Source organism: Anolis carolinensis, chromosome 3 (assembly GCF_035594765.1).
Source record: "Anolis carolinensis isolate JA03-04 chromosome 3, rAnoCar3.1.pri, whole genome shotgun sequence".
Lineage (NCBI taxonomy): Eukaryota > Metazoa > Chordata > Lepidosauria > Squamata > Dactyloidae > Anolis > Anolis carolinensis.
Window position 1 is genome coordinate 197192643 of NC_085843.1, and position 26011 is coordinate 197218653.

Consider the following 26011-nt stretch of genomic DNA (forward strand, 5'->3'; position numbering starts at 1 on the left):
TAAAACCTTTACCCTTTACCTTAACTACCACCAATTCCTCAATACTTTATTTCCCATACCACCATACTTCGCCACAGCAACGTGTGGCCGGGAACAGCTAGTATATATATATAATCTTATGCTTATCTTATGTATTTATTTGCTTTCATTAGTACTTAAAGCTTTCCGAAGCTTTAGATGATCTTACTGCCTATTACAGGGAAAACCAGCAAATTCCTAATCCATCTAAAACACAGACGTGTAAGAACAAACAAGCATCTTGAGCTGAGATTACCTGGGAAGGAATCCCACTGGAGCACTGCAGCACACCAAAATACATGGAAGTTACTCTGGACCGTGTTCTGACTTACAAGAAGCACTGCTTGAATATCAAGCAAAAAGTGGGCATAAGAAATAATATCATACGAAAGCTGACTGGCACAACCTGAGGATCACAACCAGACACAGTGAAGACATCTGCCCTTGTGCTTTGCTACTCTGCTGCTGAATATGCATGCCCAGTGTAGAATACATCTCAGCACATTAAAACAGTGGATATGGCCCTTAATGAGACATGCTGCATTATCACAGGATGTCTACGCCCTACACTACTGAAGAAATTGTACTGTTTAGCCAATATTCCACCACCTAACATCCATTGAAAAGAACCAACCTGTAATAAAGGACCAAAGCAGTGACATCTCCAGCCCACCCTCTGTTCGGATATCACCCAGCATGCCAATGTCTTAAACCAGTGATTCTCAACCTTCCTAATGCCCTAACCCATTAATACAGTTAGTCCTGTTGTGGTGACCCCCAACCATTTAATTATTTTCATTGCTACCTCATAGCTATAATTTTGCCACTGTTATGAATTGTAATGTAAATATCTGATACTCTCATTCACTGGGCCAAATTTTAAACACATACCCGATACCTTCAAATTTGAATACTGGTGGTGTTAGGGGTGGGGATTAATTTTGTCATTTGGGAGTTATAGTGCTGGGATTTATAGTTCACCTACATTCTGAACTCCACCAACAACGGAATTGAACCAAACTTGGCACACAGAACTCCCATAACCAACAGAAAATACTGGAAGGGTTTGGTGGGCATTGACTTTGGGCTTTGGAGTTGTAGTTCACCTACATCCAGAGAGCACTGTGGACTCCAAACAATGATGGATCTGGACCAAACTTGGCACGAATACTCAATATGTCCAAATTTGAACACTGGTGGAGTTTGGGGAAAATAGACCTTGAAGAGAAGGACAGGAGGAGACATCTTCAGCCTTCTCTGCAAAAGGAGTTCCTAAGACCATCAGAAATGTGTTTTCTGATGGTCTTTGGCAACTTCTTTCACACACCCCTCATGACCAGGAGTCCCAACCCCAAGGTTGAGAAACACTGCCTTAAATCAATAAATAGCTTCCTAAGATCCACAAAGATACTTGCAGGAACACCTCAGAAAGCCAGAGTCCAAAAGTGGCAGAGTAAAACCTAGAACCTCAAATCAGGTTCTAGGGGACACAGAAGACCGGGCAACTTGGAAGGTGCTGTACAGGTTGTACTCTGGCACCATGAGATGCAGAGCTAACCCTAAGAAATGGGGCTAGAAAGTGGAGTCCACGACATGCGAGTGTGGAGAAGAGCAAACCATAGACTACTTACTACAATGCAGTTTGAACCCTGCCACACGCACAATGGAGGACCTTCTTACAGCGACACCAGAGGCACACCAAGTGGCCAGCTTCTGGTCAAAGGAAATCCAGTGTAATGCCAAGTATTTAACTTTGGTTTTTTATATATTTACATATACATTTTAACTGTATCCTCAATTCGCTTCTGACACGATAAATATAATCAAATACCAGTATTTGCTTTTATAATGGATACAACAACTACACTCTGGTTACATAATTTCCAGCAAAGAACTAGAAGTGTCATTTTCATGAACTCTCTATAATTTATACCCCACCATTCTCTGAGAATAGGGCCCAAGGCAACATACAACATAGATTACAATAAAGTACAACTAAAATTCTAATAATAAAAACTTTAAAACCACCACAAGAGCAATCCCATTAAAACATTAATATACATTACAAAATTTAAAACAAAGACAAGAAGATGAAAGTATAGCACATCCAATTACAAGATCCTTCTGCTATAACCAGTTAACAGCCAAAGGCCAGGTGAAATAAAAAGATCTTTGTCTACAGACAGAAAGCTGAGGCCCCTTCTACACCCTTACAGACTCATATAATCCAGTTCAAAGCAGATAATGTGAATTATCTGCTTTGATAAATTGGATTATATGGAACATAATCTTCCATGGAACAGCCTGGAAGAAACACCAAGAACACTCTCATTGCCAAATGCATCTGTAAACCTTAACACTTAGGCAGACCTATTAAAAGTCTTTCAAATAGTTTGGGTCCCAGATGTATAGGGCTGTAGAGGTCATAACTAGCATTTTGAATTCTGCTTGGAAACAGACTGGTGGCCAATGAAGGTGTTGAATTCTACCTGTAGCATTTTAGACCCACTCCAGTTTCCAAAAGCAGATCCATGTAATAAGTATTAGAATAACACTATGGAACAAAATTTGAAACAATTTTTTTTCCTGGTTTGAAAGTGTTATTCTTGTTTAATTGGGTGGTACTTACTTTGAAAGTAGTTGCTATATTTCAGAAACTTTATTTCTGTGGCTGCCACAAACTATGTTGAATTTGTTGTCAAAGGCTTTCATGGCCGGAATCACAGGGTTGTTATGTGTTTTCCGGGCCGTACTTCTGAGGATGACTGCCATAGATGTGGGCGAAACATCAGGAGATAATGCTTCTGGAACATGGCCTTACAGCCCGGAAAACACACAACAACCCTAGGTTGAACTGGTGAGACTAGATGAGATACTTATCGAAAAACTATAGCAAAATGTGCTGTAGGATGTCCTGCAAAAATAAAGTTTTTGCAGTTTAATAAGCTTTTCCCATGTTTCTTTGATAGAACTAATTAGAAAATGACATTTATAACCCAGGAACAAAAATCGAGTTATATATCCAAATGGGAAATAGTGAAAAAAGTTAGATTTGACATCTCTAAGAATGTGGGAAGCGAATTTGAGTTGTGTAATTACTCAACCACAGAAACCTAGGCATCCTTGTACAAATGTTAAATGTAGAATTGTGACTTTTTCTCCACAAAAGTGAACAATTCATTATAACATTGAATACAACTGGTGTTCTCTGAATAAGGGTTCTTCCACACAGTCATATAACCCAAAGGCAGATAACACACAATAACTGGGCTGAGTCCACACTGCCATATAATCCAGTTCAATGTGGATTTTATACAGCTGTTTGGAAGGGGCCTTAGTTGACTATGTAATAGTAACAGTTCTTGTATGTTTTATGATAGGCTAAATGTGTTGGATACAATCAAATACAGTAGAGTCTCACTTATCCAAGCCTTGCTTATCCAAGCTTCTGGATTATCCAAGCCATTTTTGTAGTCAATGTTTTCAATATATCGTGATATTTTAGTGCTAAATTTGTAAATACAGTAATTACAATATAACATTACTGTGTATTTAACTACTTTATACAAATTTGTTGTATAACATGATGTTTTGGTGCTTAATTTGTAAAATCATAACCTAATTTGATGTTTAATAGGCTTTTCCTTAATTTCTCCTTATTATCCAAGATATTCGCTTATCCAAGCTTCTGCCGGCCCGTTTAGCTTGGATAAGTGAGACTCTACTGTAGTTAAATCAGGCCAAAATACAAAACTAGATTTCAGCAGGACAATCATTCAAATACCAATTTCTAAGGTTTGAATCTTATACTAAGGATACTTACTTCTATATATGGATCTGGTGCATTTTCACTTTCTTTGGGATCCTTCAGCAACAGGACTTTCATTGTTTACTGAAGAAATGCTAGAGAACACAGGAATACAAATGGAAATATATCTAAATTAGATCTAGAGGACTCTTCTCTATATGAAGGCTGTACAGTTGAGGATCTCAAGAAACAAGAAGATTAACAGCTTCACCGAAGTCTTTTTTGGCGCACAGTGAGTAAGCAGTTTCTATGCATTCTCTGGAAATGAACATCGACTCTGATAAGGCTAACAAAAGGCATGTTGGTTTTAAATGATATGTTCCTCTGTCCCAAAGGGAGAAAAGATAAGACAGAAATGCATTTGTTTTGCTTCTTAAAGTAACACAGTTCTAAATCCTATTGCTAATCCCTACTACAGAAAACCCATTGGATTAAATGCTGAATGGTAAATCAACGTATCAGTAAATCTCATTGATTCAATAGATCTTCTTTAGCTGAAATTCTGGTAATTATATTTTAGCAACCAATATATATTACAAACGACAAACTCTTCACAGAACTTCAACACACTCGCAGAGGTGTATACACAATCCATGCAATAGTTCAAAGAAATATTTTCGACTACAGATGCTGTTTAAAATATTTGTATGTGAGTCACCAAGAGAGAAATATCCAAGCTACAGTGTATTTTACTGCCTCAAACAAAACCCACCAGGAGACTCCACTATAACTCATTAATTGTAATGTGTGGTTAAATGCCATCCAGTTGATTTTGACACATGGTGATCCTAGAAATGAGGGGTTTTAAGGCCCCTTCTACACTGCCATATAATCCAGATTATCAAAGCAGATAATCCACACAGAATGGTCCTCGTATAATTCAGTTCAAAGCGGATAAAGTGGATTATCTGCTTTGAACTGAATTATATGAGGCCCATTCTACACAGCTCCATAAAATCCAGATTATTTGATTTGAACTGGATTATATGGCAGTGTAGAAGGGGCCTGGATCTACACCGCCATATAATCCAGTTCAAAGCAGATAATCTGGATTTTATATGGCAGTCGAGAAGGTGCTTGAGTATATCCATTTGTATTGCAGTCTCCTTCTATCATGTCAAGCTTTATTGTCTTTTCTTGTGAGTCAGGTCTTTTTATGATATGGCCAAAGTATGAAAGTTTCAGGCTGGATCTACACTGTCATATAATCTAATATCTAACATCTAATCCCAGATAATCTGCTTTGATTATGTGAGTCTCTACTGCCAATCTGGGATTGGAAAGTGGATTACAGGCAGCCCCCAAATTACGATCGGTTCTATAGGCTTGTTATTCAGTTGAATGGGTATGTAAATTGGAGCAGATACATTTTCTAAGTGTAACTTCAGTCAAATATAAATATATGAGGGTTGAATGAAAAGTAATGCCTCCACCTTCATAACTCCTAGACAGGTGGCAGTACTCATATGAGGCAGGTACTGGCTTGTTCAATAGACTCTCCTCTACAGTTCCATTTGGTGGGAAGCCTTAGCATTGAATGGTTGTGTTGTTAAAGTGCAAAGTATGGAATCCTGCGCAGACGGTCAGTCAATGAGAGTTAAGCAACGTGCAGTCATTGAATTCTTGAGAGCAGAAGGTGTCATCCCAAAGGAGATTCATCAGAGAATGCAAGCTGTTTATGGTGATTGTGTTGATGTGAGTACTGTGCGTCGTTGGGCGAGTAAGTTTAAATATGTTGAGGTAGGAAAATATGACTTGCGTGACAAACAAAGAGTTGGTCATCCTGTGACAGCAACCACTGAGTTTCACAAGCAAAAGGTTGACGGATTGATTCAGGACGATCGTTTTATCACTCAGAGAGAAATTTCAAGCATAATCGGAATTTCACAAGAACGTGTAGGTCACATTATTGCTTTGCTTGGCTATCAGAAGATCTGTGCACGATGGGTACCCAGGATGCTGACGCCTGAAATGAAAGTACACAGACTTGAAATTTGCCAGGAACTCCTCTAGCGTTACGAGAATGAAGGTGACGCCTTCTGCTGTCAAGAATTCAATGACTGCACGTTGCTTAAGACCGTCTGCGCAGGGTTCCATACTTCGCACTTTAACAACACAACTGTTCAGTAGACTCTCCTCTACAGTTACATTTGGCAGGAAGCCTTAGCATTGACATTCTGATTATTGGCTGAGCCAAGGTATGTAAAATCTTGAATGATTTCATTGTCTTTATCATCTACTTTAAAGTTGTGTAAATCATATCTGGTCATTAGTTTTGTTTTCTTAATATTGTTTTCTTACAATAGAGCAAGAGAGTCAAAAAGCAGGGACACAGAGCAATAGAGTCAAATAGCAGGGAAAAATTCCACCTAAACATTAGGAAGAACTTCCTGATGGTAAGAGCTTCATCTGTGGAATATGCTGCCTTGGATCGTGGTGGAGTCTCCTTCCCTGGAGGTTTTTAAGCAGAGGTTGGATGGCCATCTGTCTGGGTGATTTGATTGTACTTTTCCTGCACGGCAGTGGGTTGGACTGGACATGGGATGGCCCATGTGATCCCTTCCAACTCTGTGATTTTAGTTCCCTCTCAAATACTGAATGGTTCAGTTGAACAACAACAAACATATGTTACCTTCACAGTAATAAAGAAATGCCACAATTACAGTGATATTGTCATACGGCATTGCTATCCTGCAGGTAAGGCAGTGTTTACTTACATTGTGATGATTTGGACACTAACTTCAGCCAAAGCCATTTTCCTTAGCAGCTGTGCGTTAGAGCGACTGTCATATTTCTGTATATCTAGGCACAATGCACATAACAGATGTGCTCCCAGGAAAGGGAATAGACAGAATAGCTAAGAACAGCTGTCACTTGGAGTAACTATGTACAGTATGTACCTATCATTAATAAGTGGAGGATATCACCTTCTTAAACCTTTATCGTCGCCGTCGTCTCACTCGTTCAGTCGTTTTCGACTGTTCGTGACCTCATGGACCAGTCCACGCCAGAGCTCCCTGTCGGCTGTCACCGTCCCCAGTTCCTTCAAGGTCGAGCCAGTCACTTCAAGGATACCGTCCATCCATCTCGCCCTTGGTCGTCCTCTCTTCCTTTTTCCTTCCATTTTCCCCAGCGTCATGATCTTCTCCAAGCTTTCCTGTCTCCTCATGATGTGGCCAAAATACTTCATCTTTGCCTCTAATATCCTTCCCTCCAGTGAGCAGCCGGGCATTATTTCCTGGAGGATGGACTGGTTGGATCTTCTTGCGGTCCAAGGCACTCTCAGGATTTTCCTCCAGCACCAAAGTTCAAAAGCGTCTATCTTCTTTCGCTCAGCCTTCCTTATGGTCCAGCTCTCGCATCCATAGGTCACTATGGGGAATACCATTGCTTTCACTATGCGGATCTTCGTTGCCAGTGTGAAGTCTCTGCTTTTCAGTATTTTATCGAGGTTGGCCATTGCTCTCCTCCCAAGAAGTAGACGTCTTCTGATTTCCTGGCAGCAGTCTGCATCTGCAGTGATCTTTGCATCTAGAAATATAAAGTCTGTCACTGCCTCCACGTTTTTTCCTTCTATTTGCCAGTTATCAATCAGTCTGGTTGCCACAATCTTGGTTTTCTTGATGTTTAACTGCAGCCCGGCTTTTGCACTTTCTTCTTTCACCTTGGTGATAAGGCTCCTCGGCTCTTCCTCACTTTTAGCCATCAGAGTGGTATCATCTGCATACCTAAGGTTGTTAATGTTTCTTCCAGAAATTTTAACTCCGGCCTTGGATTCGTCAAGACCTGCACGTCGCATGATGTGTTCTACGTACAAGTTGAATAGGTAGGGCGATAGTATACAGCCCTGCCGCACTCCTTTCCCAATCTTGAACCAGTCTGTTTTTCCGTGATCTGTTCTTACTGTGGCTACTTGGTCTTTATACAGATTTCTCAGGAGACAGACAAGGTGACTTGGTATCCTCATACCACCAAGTACATGCCACAGTTTGTTATGGTCCACACAGTCGAAGGCTTTAGAGTAGTCAATAAAGCAGAAGTAGATGTTTTTCTGAAACTCCCTGGCTTCCTCCATTATCCAGCGGATATTAGCAATTTGGTCTCTGGTTCCTCTGTCTTTTCTGAACCCTGCTTGGACATCTGGCAGCTCTCGCTCCATGTATTGCTGAAGTCTGCCTTGCAGGATCTTGAGCATTACCTTACTGGCATGGGAAATAAGTGCCACTGTACGGAAGTTTGAACATTCTTTAGCATTCCCCTTTTTTGGTATGGAGATGTAAATTGATTTTTTCCAATCTGATGGCCATTCTTGTGTTTTCCATATTTGCTGGCATATGGCATGCATCACCTTGACAGCATCATCTTTCAAGATTTTTAACAGTTCAGCTGGGATCCCATCATCTCCTGCTGCCTTGTTGTTAGCAGTGCTTCTTAAGGCCCATTCAACCTCACTCCTCAGGATGTCTGGTTCTAATTCATTCACCACACCGTCAAAGCTATCTTCTATATTATATTATAAAGGTTTATATCTTCTATAAACCTTTATATATACAGTATATACACAAAAGTGATATTTCAGGCAGGATCTACCCTGCCATATGGCATAGTGTCAGAATGAAGATAAACTGCATTGAACTGGATTATATGAGTTGGTACATATAATCCAATTCAATGCAATTAAACTGCATTACATTGAGTCCCTGAGCTACAAACATCCGACTTCCAAACGACGCAGGGAAATTCACTCCTGGAAGAGTTATCATAGGGAAAAGGTGTCTAAAACGAATCTTTATTTATCTTTTTTCCACACAAAAAAGCCAAATTTTTCCAAATCTAATTATCACAGAGACAGAAAGTGAAGTGAAATCTTCTGAACAGGGGCATGGACAGCAAAGCAAACACCACGGGGATGTTAACCTATAGTACTCAAAGCTGAGTATGAGTTAAAATAGTGTCGAATCTGCAGGTCATGACTTTCAGGCTGCCCCTTCTGGACTGCTTTGAAAGCACCCAGCCCGGCTAGTCCAAGAGGAGGGGTCGGGAGAGGGGGTGGCGGGAAGTCAATCAGCTCGTCGTCTCCATGGCAACGCATATGAGGCGCCCCCCCCCCCCCCCCAAGTTCCAGTGGGCGATTCCAGCGCTCAAGTGTTCCACTCACCTGGGAGGGAGGGGGAGGTTGGAGGAGGACTTGGCTTCCGCGTCTCCTTAGAATCCCCGCCTCCCTGGGTCAGGAGAACACGATGACGCATGCGCAGAGTGGCCAGCGGGTGAGCAGCGGCATGGCTTCTCAGGCGAAGCGGAGAAAAGCGGTAGGGCCGCCCGATGCCCTGCAGGAGGAAGGGGAAGAGTCAGACTCGGAGCTGGATAGCGAAGAGGAAGATGAAGAAGATGATGATGAAGAAGAAGAGATCAATGAGGTAAGCGCAAAGGCGCGATTATCTCTATCCCTCTCCCCTTTCTTTACCTCCCAGGCAGCCATGGCTTTTCTCATCCACGCAGCTGGACTACAACTCCCAGCATTCCCTGCTCAGTGAGGCAGTGTTATCCGTGAGCGAGGCGTACTGGGAGCTGTAGTCCAGCGCCATCTGGGAGAGGGATTTAAAGACACAGGGAGCATTAATAACACTGTAACACTATCTTCTTTTTTTTTGGGGTTATCAATGTCATTTCCCTGATTGGGTTTATCATTTTAAAAATGGGGAACGTTTAGTAAACTGCATAAACTTTCTTTTAGTGGGACACCCTACAGTACAGTTTTTCAATGAATGTCTTGCCAAGTCTCAACCAATTCAACATAGCAGCCACAGAAGTGAAGTTTCTGGAGTATAACAACTTTTTTTTCAAAGCAAGTCCCGCACAATTAAACAGGAATAATACTTTCAAACCAGAAACAGTTTTTTCCCTTCAAATTTTGTTATATAGTGTAATTAATGCAGTTGGACATTACTTGACTCAATGCTATGGGATCCAGGGATTTGCACTTTAGTAAGGCACTAATGCTCTTGGACAAAGAAGGATGAAGACCTTGTGAAACTACAACTCCCATGATTCCATAGCATTGAGCCAGGGCAGTTCAAGTGGTGTTCAACTGCATGAATTCTACAGTGCAGATGTACCCCATAGATCCCCAGATCTATCCTTTGTTTCTTTATTTGAGGGCAGGGCTCAGTCCATGAATATTTTTTTAACATTGTGGCAAAGTTATATAATAAATAAATAAATTTGTTGTCGAAGGCTTTCATGGCCGGAATCACTGGGTTGCTGTGAGTTTTCCAACCTCTGAAGATACCTGCCATAGATGTGGGCCAAATGTCAGGAGAGAATGCTTCTGGAACATGGCCATACAGCCCGGAAAACTCACAGCAACCCAATAAATAAATTCTGTGATATTTAGATTGTATTGTATGATAACACTGGAAGGCTTCTGGGCATTTCTTTTTTTTTGGTGTCAGGAGCAACTTGAGTTGCTTCTGGAGTGAGAGAATTGGCTGTCTGCAAGGACGTTGCCCAGGGGACGCCTGGATGTTTTGATATTTTTACCATCCTTGTGGGAGGCTTCTCTCATGTCTCCGCATGAAGCTGGAGCTGATAGAGGGAGCTCATCCGCACTCTCCCCGGGTGGGATTCGAACCTGGCAGCTTTCAGGTCAGCAACCCAACCTTCAAGTCACTTAGTCCACTACGCCATCTGGGGGCTCCTTCTGGGCATATGTGAAGTGCATTTCCTTATCAAGGGTTCATATAGGTGTCATCTGTATGGAGCAATTTTCCTGTAATGTGGCAGATTCCCCTCTGAGGATATGTTAGGTCAGTCTTTAATGAGTTTGCCAGGCTGTACAAGGAGAAGGAATGCTGATTGGTTGATGATTGTATTGATTTCATTCACAGTTAGCAGCACAGTAAGTTCAGCAAAGGTAAACATTGAAAGGAAACCCAAATTACAAGGCATTTAAAATATATAAAGAAGAAAAAGATCGATACAACAGACCTCACAACCTCTTAGGATGCCTGCCATAGATATGGGAAAAACCTCAGGAGAGACTGCTGCTGGAACATAACCATACAGCCTGTAAAAGTCACAACAACCCAGTGATTCTGGCCATGTAAGCCTTCGACAACACATCAAACCAAATATTGGTTCTTACTGTGTGTCTTCATGTCATTTCTGACATAAGATGACACTAAGGTGAACTTATCCCATAATTTTCTGAGAGTATGTGCCTTGCCCAAAGTCACCCTGTGGGTTTCGAAGCCCAAATAGCAAATCAAAGCCCAGTCTAGTCTAGAGTCACACAATTCACTGCTTAAACCACTACATGGCTAGAGATCAAAGATTAGCAGGAAAGATATCACAGGTTTATCCAGAGATCTGGTTTGATGTTATTTGAATTCAAATCACTTCATGAAGAAAGTGCCAGCCTGTAAGGTTTAATGCAATAAAACCATTGAAAGCATTGAAGAAGAAAACAGGTTGGCCGTGTAAGAAAGGGAAAAAGTTTGAGAGTTTTATTACTGAGCCATGAAATGAAAGTTGCAGCTGGTGAATGGGAGAAACCAAGGAAATAGGGAACTACAACCCTAATTAGCCCTCCACCACATAAATTCTTCATTTAACAATATAATTCTTGGGGAATGGGATACCATCTTGATAAACAATTCAAAAATCATGGTACGTCAGAGATCTACCAGTAGATCTCCATCTGTCTTCTGCCTAGCACACTTGTATTTTGTACAGATTGATCTCAAAACAGATAGTTGAACATTTTAGGGTTGTATATATATTTCAATGAAAGTAAAAAAAAATAATAACAACTTTTATTGGTAAGCTTATGTGTTATGGGCCCCGTGGTGGCGCAGCGGATTAAACTGCTGAGCTGCTGAACTTGCTGACCAAAAAGTTGGCGGTTTGACTCCAAGGCGCGGGGTGAGCTCCCACTGTAAAGCCCCGGCTTCTGCCAACCTAGCAGTTTGAAAACATTCACATGGAATAGATCAATAAGTATTGCTCTGGCGGGAAGGTAACGGAGCTCCATGTAGTCATGCCGGCCACATAACCTTGGAAGCGTGTACGGACAACACTGGCTGTTCAGCTTAGAAATGGATATGAGAACCAGCCCCCAGAGTCGGACACGACTGGACTTAATTCTAGGGAAAACATTTACCTTTACATTTACCTATGTGTTATACTTCCTTTGTGTGTGTTTATCCACAGGAAATAAATGTTGAATTTGAAGCGCATTCCATATCTGATAATGATAAAAATGGGATTAAAAAATTACTGCAACAGGTGAGTGTATCTGATCTTATAGCTGAGTTATCATGACAAGAAACATACCATGAGTAACAGGATAGAAATTGACAAACATGTGAACTGAGTTGGTTAAATTCTTTTCTTAGTTTTGCTGGGGGGGAGGGGGAGGTAGAATGAAAATTAATGAAGTAAAGGGTCCCAGTCATTAAATGTAATATGTCATTTGAGCCACCCTGAATACCCTGAAATTTCAACATGTAAATTTTGATCTCCACTTTTTGTATAACTGTTGATCGTGACATATTTATTCACACAGGCATGCTTGGTCAGGACTCTCAAGTAACCTTCAAGCATTGGCGTTGTAGAAAAAGATGATGAATATGCACTTTATTCAGTATTATTGTTGAATAAAACCGTAATACACCACCTCATATTTATTTGTGTTTACCTACATATTCATTTGTTGGAGGGTTATCTGACTGAAGTGAAGAGATTCCACCTGAACATTAGGAAGGACTTCCTGACCGCAAGAGCTGTTCAGCAGTGAAACTCTCTGCCTTGGTGTGTGGTGGAAGCTCCTTCCTTGGACGCTTTTGATCAGAGGCTGGATAGTCATCTGTCAAGGGTACTTTGATGGTGCTTTTCCTGCATGGCAGGAGGTTGGACTAGATGGCCCATGTTGTCTTTTCCAACTCTATTATTCTATGATTCTAAGCTTACTACGTGGGTGTCTACCATAAAAACGTATAGTTGTCATTCACATGAAGAGGCTCTATGGATATTGCAGACTCTACAATTAGACTGGTACTTTTCTTTTGTAGGTTAGCTTGGGAAGGAAAGAGAAAGGGAAAAAGGTCTGGCACAATTTCCCTCAACTTTTTATTCAGCCTAAATGTATAATGACTGAATAGAGCTGAAGTAGGTTCATTATGAAATCTGAGTTAATTATGCTACAGTGTATATTGAATATTGGCCTAATATCATGCAATCATATAATTGGAAGTGACCACAAAGGCCATCCAATCCAACCCCCTGCCATGCAAGAACACCCATTCAAATCATTCCCAACAGATGGTCATCCAGCCTCATGTTAACCTCCAGAGAAGGAGATTCCACCACACTCAGAGGCAGTGAGTTCCACTGCCAAACAGCTCCTAACATCAGAAAGTTCTTCCTAATGTTCAGGTGGATTTTTTTTTTCCTGCAGTTTGTATCTATTGCCCCATTGTGTCCTCATCTCCAGAGCAGCAGAAAACAAGCCTCTCCCCCTCAATGCAACATCCTTTCAAATATTTAAAGAGGGCTATCATGTCTCTGTTCAGCTTTCTTTTTTCCAAGTTAAACATACGCAGCTCCCTCAGCCATTCCTCATAGGGCTTTGTTTCCAATTTTTTTTTTACACGGGCATTGATTCATCTTTAGCTGCCTTGTACTAAACAATATCATATGACTGATACATGACATCAAACAATTATAATAATTGATTCCTAATAAAAATATGTCTTGTTAAAATTTTCTTCTCTTGCCCTCAGCTGTTTCTGAAGGCGCCTATTAATACAGCTGATCTGACTGATATATTGATACAGCAAAATCACATTGGGAGTGTTATCAAGGTAAGGTTATCTTCCAACTTGTGCCTTCAAGTTGTTTATGTTTCATAGTGAGCCTAAGGCAAACCCAGCACAATGATTTCTTGGCATTAGAATATGGCACATGATAGTGTGTGCATGTGCATTATTTTTTAATGCCTTTGTGGCTTTGAGCAGCATCTTCATAACAATTTCAATTTTGCCAAATGTTTTTTTAAACGATTCCCCTTGGATATGTTGCTTTTTGAGGGCAAGACCATTCAAAGTGGTTTATAAATAAAGAATAGAAACTAGCATATTATGATCTTGGCAGAAAGCCTGAATAGCAGTGCCTAAGAAAATATTTATCTGGTTGTTTTTTCACCTTTATTTTCTATTCAATAGCAAGCAGAAGTTTTAGAAGAAAGTGATGATGATGATGAAGTTGATGCTGATGAGGTTTTTGGCTTCATAAGCCTTTTAAACTTAACTGAAAGGAAGGTCAGTAATAATAACTTGTTTTACTTGAATGTTTTTTAATAATCTGTTGGCAGCCCATAAATACCCTGTGTAGATTTACACATGAAATTCTACTGCATTGTGATTTAAATACCTATTATATTGATATTTTTAACATATACTGCACACATACATACAAAATATATAGGTGCTGTTACTTTGCCACTGTTAACTCATGTGACTTTGCTGCTTGATTGGCTCCCTCTGAAGACACAGGTTCGTAGATTGGGGCTGATTCTGGATCCATCACTGATCCTAGAGCCCCAGGTGTCAGTGGTGGCCAGGAGCACCTTTGCACAGTTACAACTTGTGCATCAGTTGCGCCTGTACCTTGAGACACCAGATCTAGCCATGGTAGTCCACGCCCTGGTTACTTCCCATCTGGACTCCAACGCTCTCTATGTGGGGCTGCCTTTGAAGACAGTTTGGATGCTGCAACTGGTGCAGAGATTGAAGGCCAGGTTACTAACTGGAGCACCATATTGGGGATGACTCCCATGCTGCAGCAGCTCCACTGGCTGTCAATCTGTTTCCGGGCCAAATACAAAGTGCTGGTTGTTACCTATAAAACCCGAGGTCCAGACTATTTACAGAACTGCATCTACATTTACAAACCAGCTCGAGCCTTGCAATCTGTGGAGGAGGCCCAATTCTCAGTCCCACCCTCATCTCTAGCACGGTTGGTGGGAACGAAAGAGGGGGCCTTCTCTGTGATCGCTCTTTGCCTCTGGAACTCCCTCCCAAAAGAACTAAAAACTGCCCTCTCTCTAATTGCCTTTAAAAAGTTGCTAAAAACACACCTCTGCACTTTGGCAAATGGAAAGGAGGAAGACTTATATGGTTATATATAAGCCTCGATATGTAACTTCGTTTAGATATATTAAATCTTTTTAGCTACTGAATTGTTCTCAGCCTGTAAACTATTGGAAACCATCTTACCTCCAAACATGGTTCTAGTTATTTTAAAGTTTTTTTTATTAATTTCTATTTGGTATTGACTTTATAGTAATGGTTGTTCCATTTTCTTTGAAGTGTAATATTTTGATGCAATTTGTTAAGATGTCTTTTTCTTGGCACTGAATGTTTGCTATAATGTTGGAAACCACCCTGAATCCCTTTGGGGAGATAGGGCGGTCTATAAATAAAGTTTTATTGTTGTTGTTGTTGTTCATGCTAAAATAATAGGAGTTTTAGCCATTTGCACAGAAGGTAATTTCATCTTTGTTTGACACCACCTACTTTGCTGTGGCTCTTTAGCAGGAATAGAATGAAATTCCTTGATCACCATTTTAATTAAAATTACTTCTCCCCCCTGCTGCAGTGCCTTTTTCCCCTAAATAACTTTCAAAAATGAAATTCCTACAAATCATTAAAAGTCACAGCGAGACATTTCCCACAGCCTGCAAACCAGTGCCCAGAAGGTCTCTTTTCAAGTTGCATTATGAAAATAATTATTTTATATTGTAAAGGAAATCTGTCCTTTGGTTCCTAGGGTACGGAGTGCGCTGAGCAAATTAAAGAGCTGGTCTTAAGCCAATCTGAGAAGAACTGCGAGCAGAGTTTGGTTGAACAGCTGGATAAACTCTTAAGTGACACCACCAAACCCGTGGGCTTCCTCCTCAGTGAAAGGTTCATTAACGTCCCACCCCAGATTGCTTTACCCATGCACCAGCAACTGCAGTAAGGACTTTCCCCAAATACTTTTCAAACTTTAATTTGTATCTTTGGGTGACCTCTAAAACGTTCTTTAAATGGAAATAAGTGAAATAGGTGGATGACGTGTAAAATACAATATATAGCTAGAGAACAGAGGCTGGGAAGCAAGAAACCATCATTTGAGCATTGCTGTTCTATATGGTACTTGGTGGAAATATTCCATGTTTCATACATTGCAAGTTGTTGGTTCTACTTCTACGGCTGCATCTACTTTGTAGAATTGATGCAGTTTAGCTGCCCTGGCTTAATGGTGTGGAATCCTGGAAATTGTAGATTTGGTGAGGCACCAGCACTCTTAGGCGGAGAAGGCTAAAGATCTTATGAAACGACAACTCTCTTGATTCCATAATATTAAGCCGTGACAGTTAAAGTAGTGTCAAATTGCATTAATTCAGCAGTGTAGACCGGTCCTAAGTGAAATCATTTTGTGAGGAATGCAAACAAGCTATTTGAAATTCTGCAGCAGTGTGTTGAATCAAGATGATTCTCAAGAACAGTTTTGAAGAGTTGTTCTGTGGCTGGAAGACAACCAGCTAAAAGCGACCATATTAATATTTAATAGTCATGGCTGTTGTTTGTGGTTTTTGAATGGCAAGACAAGTGTGAAAGTTAATAAGTGCGTTGGGTTGCTATGAGTTTTCCAGGCTGTATGGCCATGTTCCAGAAGCATTATCTCCTGACCTTTTGCTCACATCTATGGCAGGCATCCTCAGAGTTTGTGAGGTCTGATGAAAACTAGTTAGGGAGGTTTATATATCTGTGGAAGGTCTAGGGTGGGAGAAAGAACTCTTGTCTGTTTGAAGCAGGTATGAATGTTGCAATTGGCCAGCTTGATCAGAATTGATTAGCCTTACAGCTTCAAAACCTGGCTGCTTTCTGCCTGGGGAGAATCCTTTGTTGGGAGGTGTTAGCTGGCTCTATCTGGAATTCACCTGTTTTCTGACTGTTGTTCTTTATCTACTGTCCTGATTTTAGAGTTTTTTAATACTGGTAGCCAGATTTTGTTCATTTTCTTGGGTTCCTCATTTCTGTTGAAATTATCCACATGCTTGTGGATTTCAGTGACTTCTCTGTATAGTCTGACATACATTTCTGAACTTGGAGTGATTAGCTGGAATTTATTTCAAAATGTTATGTGAAGCAATCAGTAGGAAGTACAGACTCATAAAGCAAGGTCCAGATCAAGGAAAAACAAACTCTAGAAAGGATTTGGCATACTTGTGGTGGTGGAGGGATGCTGTGCTCCTTCCAACATCTCTTTCTTGGTTTGTTGGGAATTCTTAAGTCAAAGCTTCCTATGGCAGACATCACAGGAATACGTAATTTATGAAATCTTCTCTGGACCCATGAAAGAGGAACAAAAGGAGTACAGATGGGAAAGTGTGGGCATAGAACTTGTTCACAGCCTGATAAACAGTGATCACAGCCCAACCAAAAAAAATCTTGATGCCTTTTCCTGGGCTACTTTGGGTTAGGGTTAGGGTAAAATTGCATTGGATAGATCGCATCAGCTCTAGTTTCTTAGAAATGGTTATCAAGGCTTTCTATGGCAAGCCAGTGGTGACTGATAGATGGCATATATTCTGTATCTCAAAAACTAGAGCTGATAGGGGAAAAACTGGTGCCATTGTTGGAATCAGCAGGTCAAGTCAGCTCTGAGATATTGATGTTTCTGTTTGATGTTTTGTTTTATATTGATATAATTAAGATAGGTATGTCTTATTTTAATTTTAGATAATAAGTTATATTTTTATATGTTCTTATTATGTATGTATTGGTTCTTATTTTCAGGCATTGAATGTTTGCCTCTTTGTGTTTGGAATCCGCCCTGAGTCCCTTCGGGGAGATATCGCAGAATATAAAGTTTATCATTATCATTATTATTATTAATAGTAGTATTAGAAGTAGTATACTCAAAAAAAAAGGGCAATTATTTGAGGCACCAAAATGTGTGCTGTCCAGTGTTTTATTTGAACTGGACCAAACTGATGTTTGAAAAATGAGTTTAAAACATAGTATGATGTAACAAAAATAAGAATTGTTAAGTATCTTAGAATTCAATCCATGGTTGCCTATTAAACCAGTGTGCCTATGCACACTGGCTTTTGTGCATACTTTTCTATGTAAAAAGAACAAAGGAAAACAGCACTGGCACTCAATTGAGTATTGTTGAAGCAAAGCACTCCCATTTTTTGGGGAGAGTAATGAAAATGCCAGAATCATGAAATGTGAACTTTGGGCACAACAGAAGTTATTTCACATGACCTTTACTGCAGTTATACATAGGTTTGAATGCAACGTGGAGAAACTTCTGATTGGAAACATCTGCTTACTTACAGAAAAGAACTGACAGAAGCTCAGAAGACAAACAAACCTTGTGGAAAATGCTACTTCTATCTTTTAATCAGTAAGACTTTTATTGATAAGAAAGCTCATGCTAGAAAAAAAGGGAGCAGCACCCACCAGAAAGATGAATTGATGTTTTCAAATGCTGAGGAAGAATTCTTTTATGAAGTGAGTCTGTTTTTCTTGCTTGATTGTTCAATCTTTTTGATTTATATTGTAGAAGATTTGAACCCTCCCCCCCCACTTAGACATGAAAAGTTTTTGAACACCAAAGGGGTGATTTAATCTAAGACGTAATGCACATTGGTGCTATTAGATAGAATAAGTCCTATTTTACCCTTTACTACAGTAGTTCCCAATCTGTGGTTCATGGAGCACCAGTGGTACCCAAGAACTAAAATATGGTCTGTGGCCTCCCTGTTACTACACCATTGCAACGAGAGCGACTGGTCTTGCAAAATCCTCTTATAGTGCCAAGTCAATTGGATCTGGGGAGGGGAGAGGCTGACTACCCACGAAAGGCGCCGCAACAAGCCTTCTGACTGCTGCTGCTCCTCCTCCCTCCCCCTGAGCAGAGTCATTTCATGTGTTGCCTGGAAGCGGGGGCACTTTGGTGTCTTTGTTTTTAGGCGTGTTTCTGGGTTATTTGGGGTGCTGATTCAGAAAATTGCATTGGATAGACCACATCAATCTTTTTGGGGGTCCTGGTGGCCCAGTGTGTTAAAGTGCTGAGCTGCTGAACTTGCTGACTAAATGTTCCCAGGTTCAAATCCCGGGAGCGGATTGAGCGCCCGCTGTTAGCCCCAGCTCCTGCCAACCTAGCAGTTCGAAAACATGCAAATGTGAGTAGATCAATAGGTACCGCTCCGGCGGGAAGGTAACGGCACTCCATGCAGTTATGCCGGCCACATGACCTGGAGATGTCTATGGACAACGCCGGCTCTTTGGCTTAAAAATGGAAATGAGCACCAACCCCCAGAGTCGGTCACGACTGGACTTAACATTACGGGAAACCTTTACCTTTATCCCCAATCTTTATGTGAAACACTTGTAGCTCTGAGTTCTGTTAAAATTACAAAATCTTCACTGACTGATTTTTATCACAATAGAATTTGTGTCTTCCATATTATTATTATTATTAATAATAAACCTTTATTTATATACCGCTCCATCCCCACAAGAGGACTCAGGGCGGTTTCCAGTATGTAGAAAACAGTCAGTTGTCAAAACAACATACAATGGCATGAATGAACAAACATAATAAAAACAATATCATAAAACAGCAGTAAAAACAGTTCAATCTAAAATGAACACAGTTACAGTACCAATCAACATGAAGGAGTCCAATACAGTAATCAGGTCTGTGAGGTAGACATAATCAATTAAAGGATAGTTAAAGACTTGTACTTCAGTGTATCATAGGACCCGGAGTGGATAGTGAGTAGACCAAGGTCAACATGTTGAACAGCCAACTAATCTTGCTCAAAGACCTCCCAGAACCACCAGGTTTTCAGTTCCTTGCGGAAGGGGCAATGTAGGGGCTTGCCTGATCTCTTTGGGGAGGGCGTTTTAGAGCCGGGAGGTCACCATCGAGAAGGTCCGTTCTCTCGTCCTCACCAACCATGCGTGGGTGCGAGAGAAGGGCGTCCCCGGCAGATCTTAAGGCCCGCACCGGTTCATAGGGGGTGATGCGATCACAGAGATAGGCAGGGCCCGAGCCGTAATAGGGCTTTATAGGTCAATACCTGCACCTTGAATTGGGCCTGGCAGCTTAATGGCAGCCAGTGGAGCTGTTTCAATAGGGGAATTGTGTGCTCCCTATAGCCAGCACCCATTAACATGATGATGATGATGATGATGATGATGATGATGATGATGACAGCAGCATAAACCAAGTGCTTTTAACCTGGTTTGCATTTTTGTTTCAGAAAGCACTTCTAAAATTCAGTTATTCTGTTGAAGAGGAGAGTGATTCATGTTTGGGAGGCAGATGGTCTTTTGAAGATGTGCCGATGAAACCTTTGCGAACAGTGATGGTAATCCCTGCTGACAGGATGGATGCTATCATGGATAAACTCAAAGAATATCTTTCCGTCTGAACCATTTTTTCTCCATAATGGTTTTATGCAAAGCCACGTTTTAAGACTTTGACTTTTGAGAAGAGTCTAGACCTGCTTCTTTCAATTCTGCATTCATTCAGGATTTCCTCTGTATTCTTGTTAAATATGACATTTATGCAACTAGCCACCTGCAACACCTTTCTTTGTAGTGCAATTTAAAAAATTCAAACCTAATTGTTATTAAATAATGCTGAATGCTTTTCTAAAGAAGTAAATACTTTTCCACAGAAGTCTAGACTGTTTCCATGTTGTCAAATATAATAGAGGAATTCTTATTATTGATGTTTTGTCTCTGTGATAAAATACCTCAAACCCCATATATAAAAGGAGATGCCGTATTATGGCTTGTACATAAAGATTACGGAAGCTTCAATGTTGTTTGGGATAGGAAACATATTGAATAATACATCAAGTGCTTCAAGATATTTCTCATATTTTTTATCTTCACTGTGTATTCTTGTTCCTTTTTGGTTGCTGAAATGAATGATAAATGATTGATTATTTCCTGCAGAATAGCCTTGATTTCACTCACAGGCAGATTACTAAAACACCGTAGCGTTGAGGTGCCAGTTTTACAAATCTAATAAACAGAATAAACAAAGGAGGATATAACATGTATTTTCACAGTAGCGGGATATGTTATATATTTTCTATGACTAGTTTATACTTATGCAGCAAATATTTTGGGGCAATTGTACTTTGATGCATTAAAAACAGAACTTCAATTCAGTTTCTAGTATGAGCTCCAAAGGAATATTTAAAGGAAAGCATACCAGAAGCTTATATTTCTGAGCATCTTTGCAAAATGGGAAGCGTCACCTGACCTTGATAGTCATAAGGTTCAATGTGTTGCAAATTACATCTTAAATATAGAACAGTTCTGGATTTGAGTGTACCATATGCAAAGTATAGCTAGAGCTTTAGTGCACACCACAGTGAAATTCAGTAGGGCTCTGAAAGGATAAAAACTATCTTCATTCAGTAGCTTTAGAGGATATTTAAAATTTCATAGTACTTCCCTTCTTCCCTTGTGGCATTTTCAGACTATTTTGGTACATTTATACTGTTCTGTAGAAATACATCCACAGTTGTGTTTTTATAATTCAGTGGAAATGTATTATAATATGAATCTGTAAAATACTTTTTGTTATGAATGACATAAACAGTAGTCATGTTGAGCAAAGGAGCAGGAAAGCACTTGCACACTCTTTACTCTGTCATTACTTTCTTTGGACAGAAAGCAATGCATTCGGGGAAAAAACACTCCTAAAAAAAAAGGAATCTTGCTTGTATATAGATCAGTGGCTCTCAACCCATAAGTCCCCAGGTGTTTTGGCCTACAACTCCCAGAAATCCCAGCCAGTTTATCAGCTGTTAGGATTTCTGGGAATTGAAGCCCAAAATATCTGGGGATCCACAGTTTGAGAACCACTGGTATAGATCCTTCATGTAAATGGGTTCCTGGGCATTAGTAAAGGTTTCCGTTTGACATTAAGTCTAGTTGTGTCCGACTCTAGGGTGAGGTGCTCATCTCCATTTCTAAGCTGAAGAGCCGCCATTGTCCAAAGTCATGTGGCTGCATGACTGCATTGAGGACCGTTGCCTTCCCACCAAAGTGGTACATATTGGTCTACTCACATTTGCATGTTTTCTAACTGCTAGGTTGGCAGAAGCTGGGGCTAACAGCGAGGGCTCACCCCCGCTCACTGGATTCCTAACTGCCAACCTTTCGGTCTGCAAGTTCAGCAGCTCAGCAGTTTAACCTGCTGTGCCACCAGAGGTTCTTCTGGGCATTACTGTAACAGAATACTAACAATAATAGTTGTTAGCTTTATTCTTCCCCCTTTGATTCACCAGCATCTTCCCTTATATGGTTCCCTCCCTTCTTTCACCTACTCTGAGGATGTTCCCCCCTCATCTTGGGGTCGGCCTCCTCTTCCTTGTCATTATCATCATAGCTACTTAATATTAGTGCCATAGCCATACACTACCTTTGTTGTTACTATTGTTATAGCAGCTGGGGTCAATAATACATCTGACTTACAAATTACTTATACTAAAGAATGAGTGAGACAACAGGAAGTGAGAGAAAACTACCCCTCCTGAAGGAGGTATCATGATGAAAAGGTGTCTCCATTGAAGCTTTACCACCAATCCTTGCTTCCACAACAAGCCACATTTTTCAAAATCCAGTTGTCACAGGGACACAAAGTGAAGTGAAATCTTCTGAACAGGGGTACAGACAGCAAAACAAATACCACAGGGGTGTTAGCCCTTTCCTATGCTATCAAAAGCCAAGGAATATATTAGCTTGGGTACCCGGCAATGCCCGGGTTATTTGAAAAGAGCCCTGTTTGTTTTTGGGTGTTAGGTCATATCAGTTTGATCATATGTTATGTTATGTCTTAGAAAAAAAACAGCCTTTGCTTTGGTTTTTTATGAATGCTCCCATTAGAAAATGCATTAGGATGTGAGTGAACTACATTTCCCAAAAATCTTGGGTCAGCCCTCCCAAAACTCCCCCAGTATTCTCAGTTGGCCATGTTGGGTCTGTGTGCCAAGTTTGGCCTAGATCCGTCATCTGCTGGGTTCAATTTTCTCTGAATATGGATGAATATAACTCTGATGCCAAGGTCAATCACCACAAGCTGGCAGCATTAAAGGTCAATTGCCCCCAAAGTCCACCAGTGTTCCCAGTTGGCCATGTTGAATTTGTGTGCCAAATTTGGCCCAGATCCATCAACAGATGGATTCAGTGTTCTCTGAATACGGGTGAACTATAACTCCTGGATGTCAAGGTCAATCATCACAAGTTGGCAGCATTGGGTCTGTGTGCCAAGTTTGGTCCAGATCTGTCATTGGTGGGGTTCAGAGGGCTCACAAAATACAGGTGAACTATAACTCCCAGAGATAAAGGTCAATCACCCCTAAAGTCCACCAGTGTTCCCAGTTGGCTATGTTAAATTTGTGTGCCAAATTTGGTCCAGATCCATCATCAGGTGGATTCAGTGTTCTCTGAATAGGGGTGAACTATAACTCCTGGATGTCAAGGTCAATCACTCCCAAACCTTTCCAGAATGCAAATTTGGCCATGTTGGGTCTGTGTGTCAAGTTAGTTCCAGGTCCATCATTGGTGGGGTTCAGAGGGCTCTTAGATTGCAGGTGAACTATGCATCCCAGTACTTACAACTCCTATAAATCATGGTGAATTCTCCTCAAATCTCTCTCTCCAGTATGTTCAGTTGCTGATCAATTCCTCTGTTTGCTCTGTGCCATAGGAAAGGGAAAGGAAAGAGAGAGGCAGTGGGCAGGGTCATGCAAATGAAGAGAGAAAGGAACACTGGGATGTGCTCGCTGTAACCTGAAATGTCCTGGGAGAGAGTGACTTGGTGGTTCCTCAACACGGGGAGCTATAGCCTGTTTGTGGAGGCCATAGCTGACTGTGTGAGTGAACACCCATGCCATGTACACACATACAGATTTTAACTTTTATTTTGTGTGTGTGTGTGTGTGTGTGTGTGTGTGTGAAAGAGAGAGAGAGAGAATATATATATATATATATATATATATATATATATAGAGAGAGAGAGAGAGAGAGAGAGAGAGAGAGAGAGAGAGAGTAAAATGTACCAGTTCCAACTTACAAATTCAACTTAAAAACAAACCTACAGAACCTATCTTGTTTGTAGCTTTGGGACTGCTTGTACTCATGTCCCATAAATTATTAAGAATCCATAGAATATTCACATCCCAAAATATAATCGGCATCTTAGCTTATGAATATCATCTTCCAGCATCTTGAGATGTATTTCCTCTTTACAGATTCCACAGTTTTTATTCATCAGAAGCATTATAGCAGACCTTCACTTCACTTCTTCACTTCACTTTATTTCTTAATTAGTCGCTCTCCACCAGAGTGCTCCGAGTGACTTACAATTTAAAATATCATTCCACAATATAAAAACATTCAACATAAAAACATTCAACAGTGACTATTTGGCAAACTAGATCTGATCTACTCAAATGCACGACCTCTATGTGCTTGAATAATTTTATCCTCATGAAAGATCAAGTGAGAAGAACGAAGAGTTTTGTAGCACCTCTAAGGCTAACAGAATTAATTGACACAACCTATCATAGATCCTTGAATGTTTCATGTACAGTATTTCAGCTCCAAGCATAGATACTCAGTATTCTACTATTCCATTCTGAATGTATCCAATATTTTCTGATTTTGGAAGCTAAGCAGAGTTGGGCCTCATTGTCATGAAATGCCAGGGATCTCAAAGCAGAGCTAGAAAAATACGGCTTAAAACCCCGAGAAACTGACAGTGGGTGCATCTACACTGTAGGATTAACACAATTTGACACCACTAACTGCCATAGCTTAATGCTACGGAATCCTGGGAATTGTAGTTTAGCGAGGCACCATCACTATTTGGGAGAGAAGACTAAAGATCATGCAAAACCACAACACCCAGGATTCTATAGCACTAAGACATGGCAGTTAAAATAGCATTAAATAAACTGTTAATTCTACAGTGTAGATGCATCCAAGTGTTGCCAGATGGATTAATGGTCTGACCAAATATAAGCAAAAATAGCATATTTATCTGTGTTCACTGGATAGCAAAAATACAAACTGGACGCAGAAATGGAACATTTATCTGGGAACGATTATTCAATTTATTCTCGATTTTCTTCTAAAGCAGAAGATAAGCTGAATCCTTTTAAATCTGCATTTTATTATTTGTGAACTGCATAACTGATGGCTTCAAAGTCAATTAATTTACTCAGGTTAATCAAGGAAATGTCTGGTTGATTAATTCATCAAATTTAATTGAAGAAGTGTTGAGGGCACACCAGTTGCCTTCTCGCAAAGCTATTTAAGTTCAAGTGAGCTAACTGAAATGGGGAATACAAATATTAAAAGATGGTGTAATAGCATGGATACTGGGCTTATTAAATCTTTAAATCCTGCATTTTTTTCAATATTGCAAAGTACTTTTCTGGCTGTAGCATTTATTTTAAAAAATCATCCCTAGTTGATTGCAAAGCAGCTTATGAACCATTTAAGTTACCTGGTTGGGGGCATCGATTATATCCAATTATACTAGACTTGGAAACTAATCTTTAAGGTCTGAATGAGAGCTACAAGTGCTTTGGAAAATACCTGTTACCATAGCAGCAATCATGCACATTTCCTCTTCATTGTCAAATTCACATGAAGTGAAAATAGTCTTTGACAGCTGTAGATCAACATTAAACTCTGAAATCATTATTCCAAATTTGGAGAGGTTTCCATCATTGTCAAGAGCAGTCCAATAATCAAGATCTTGCAAAGACTATGAGACTTTCAAGGGTTGGTAATTAGAAACATGTAATTACATTCATTTTTTTATTCTATTTATCTATTTTGTATCAAAAGTATTGCATAAATTAGTATAAAACTGATAAAAAATAGAAGAAGGACAAGTGGCTAAGTATCTTTTGGCCAAAAACGGGCAACAGCAACCGCATTGTTTGTAGCCTCTAACAATTCTTTCTTTGTACATGAGGCAGGGCACTGAGGACTAGCATACAGATGTGGAGTTGTCTGCTCTACTCCACAGTTGCACAAAGTGGAGGATTATTTGAGGTAGTGCCATTTTGCCAGGTTGTCTTTT

At 40.3% G+C, this 26011-nt stretch overlaps 2 protein-coding genes across 2 annotated transcripts in view; one reads left to right on the forward strand and one right to left on the reverse strand.

Moving 5' to 3' along the window:
• Positions 1-9123, reverse strand: part of uros (uroporphyrinogen III synthase) — a 28224-nt gene extending 19101 nt beyond the window's left edge. The window contains exons 1-2 of the mRNA XM_003218594.4: positions 8985-9123; positions 3842-3921 (exon numbers count right to left, since the gene is read on the reverse strand). Coding sequence (XP_003218642.2) covers positions 3842-3904 — 63 coding nt within the window. The 5' untranslated portion in view covers positions 3905-3921; positions 8985-9123. The remainder of the gene's footprint in view (positions 1-3841; positions 3922-8984) is intronic.
• On the forward strand, positions 9067-20770 carry bccip (BRCA2 and CDKN1A interacting protein). Its single transcript, XM_003218593.4, has 7 exons — positions 9067-9243; positions 12038-12112; positions 13609-13689; positions 14050-14145; positions 15656-15843; positions 18219-18393; positions 20154-20770. Exons 1-7 carry the CDS (start codon positions 9067-9069, stop codon positions 20322-20324), a joined length of 963 nt encoding a protein of 320 aa, XP_003218641.2. The 3' UTR covers positions 20325-20770.
• The last annotated feature ends 5241 nt before the right edge of the window (positions 20771-26011 follow it).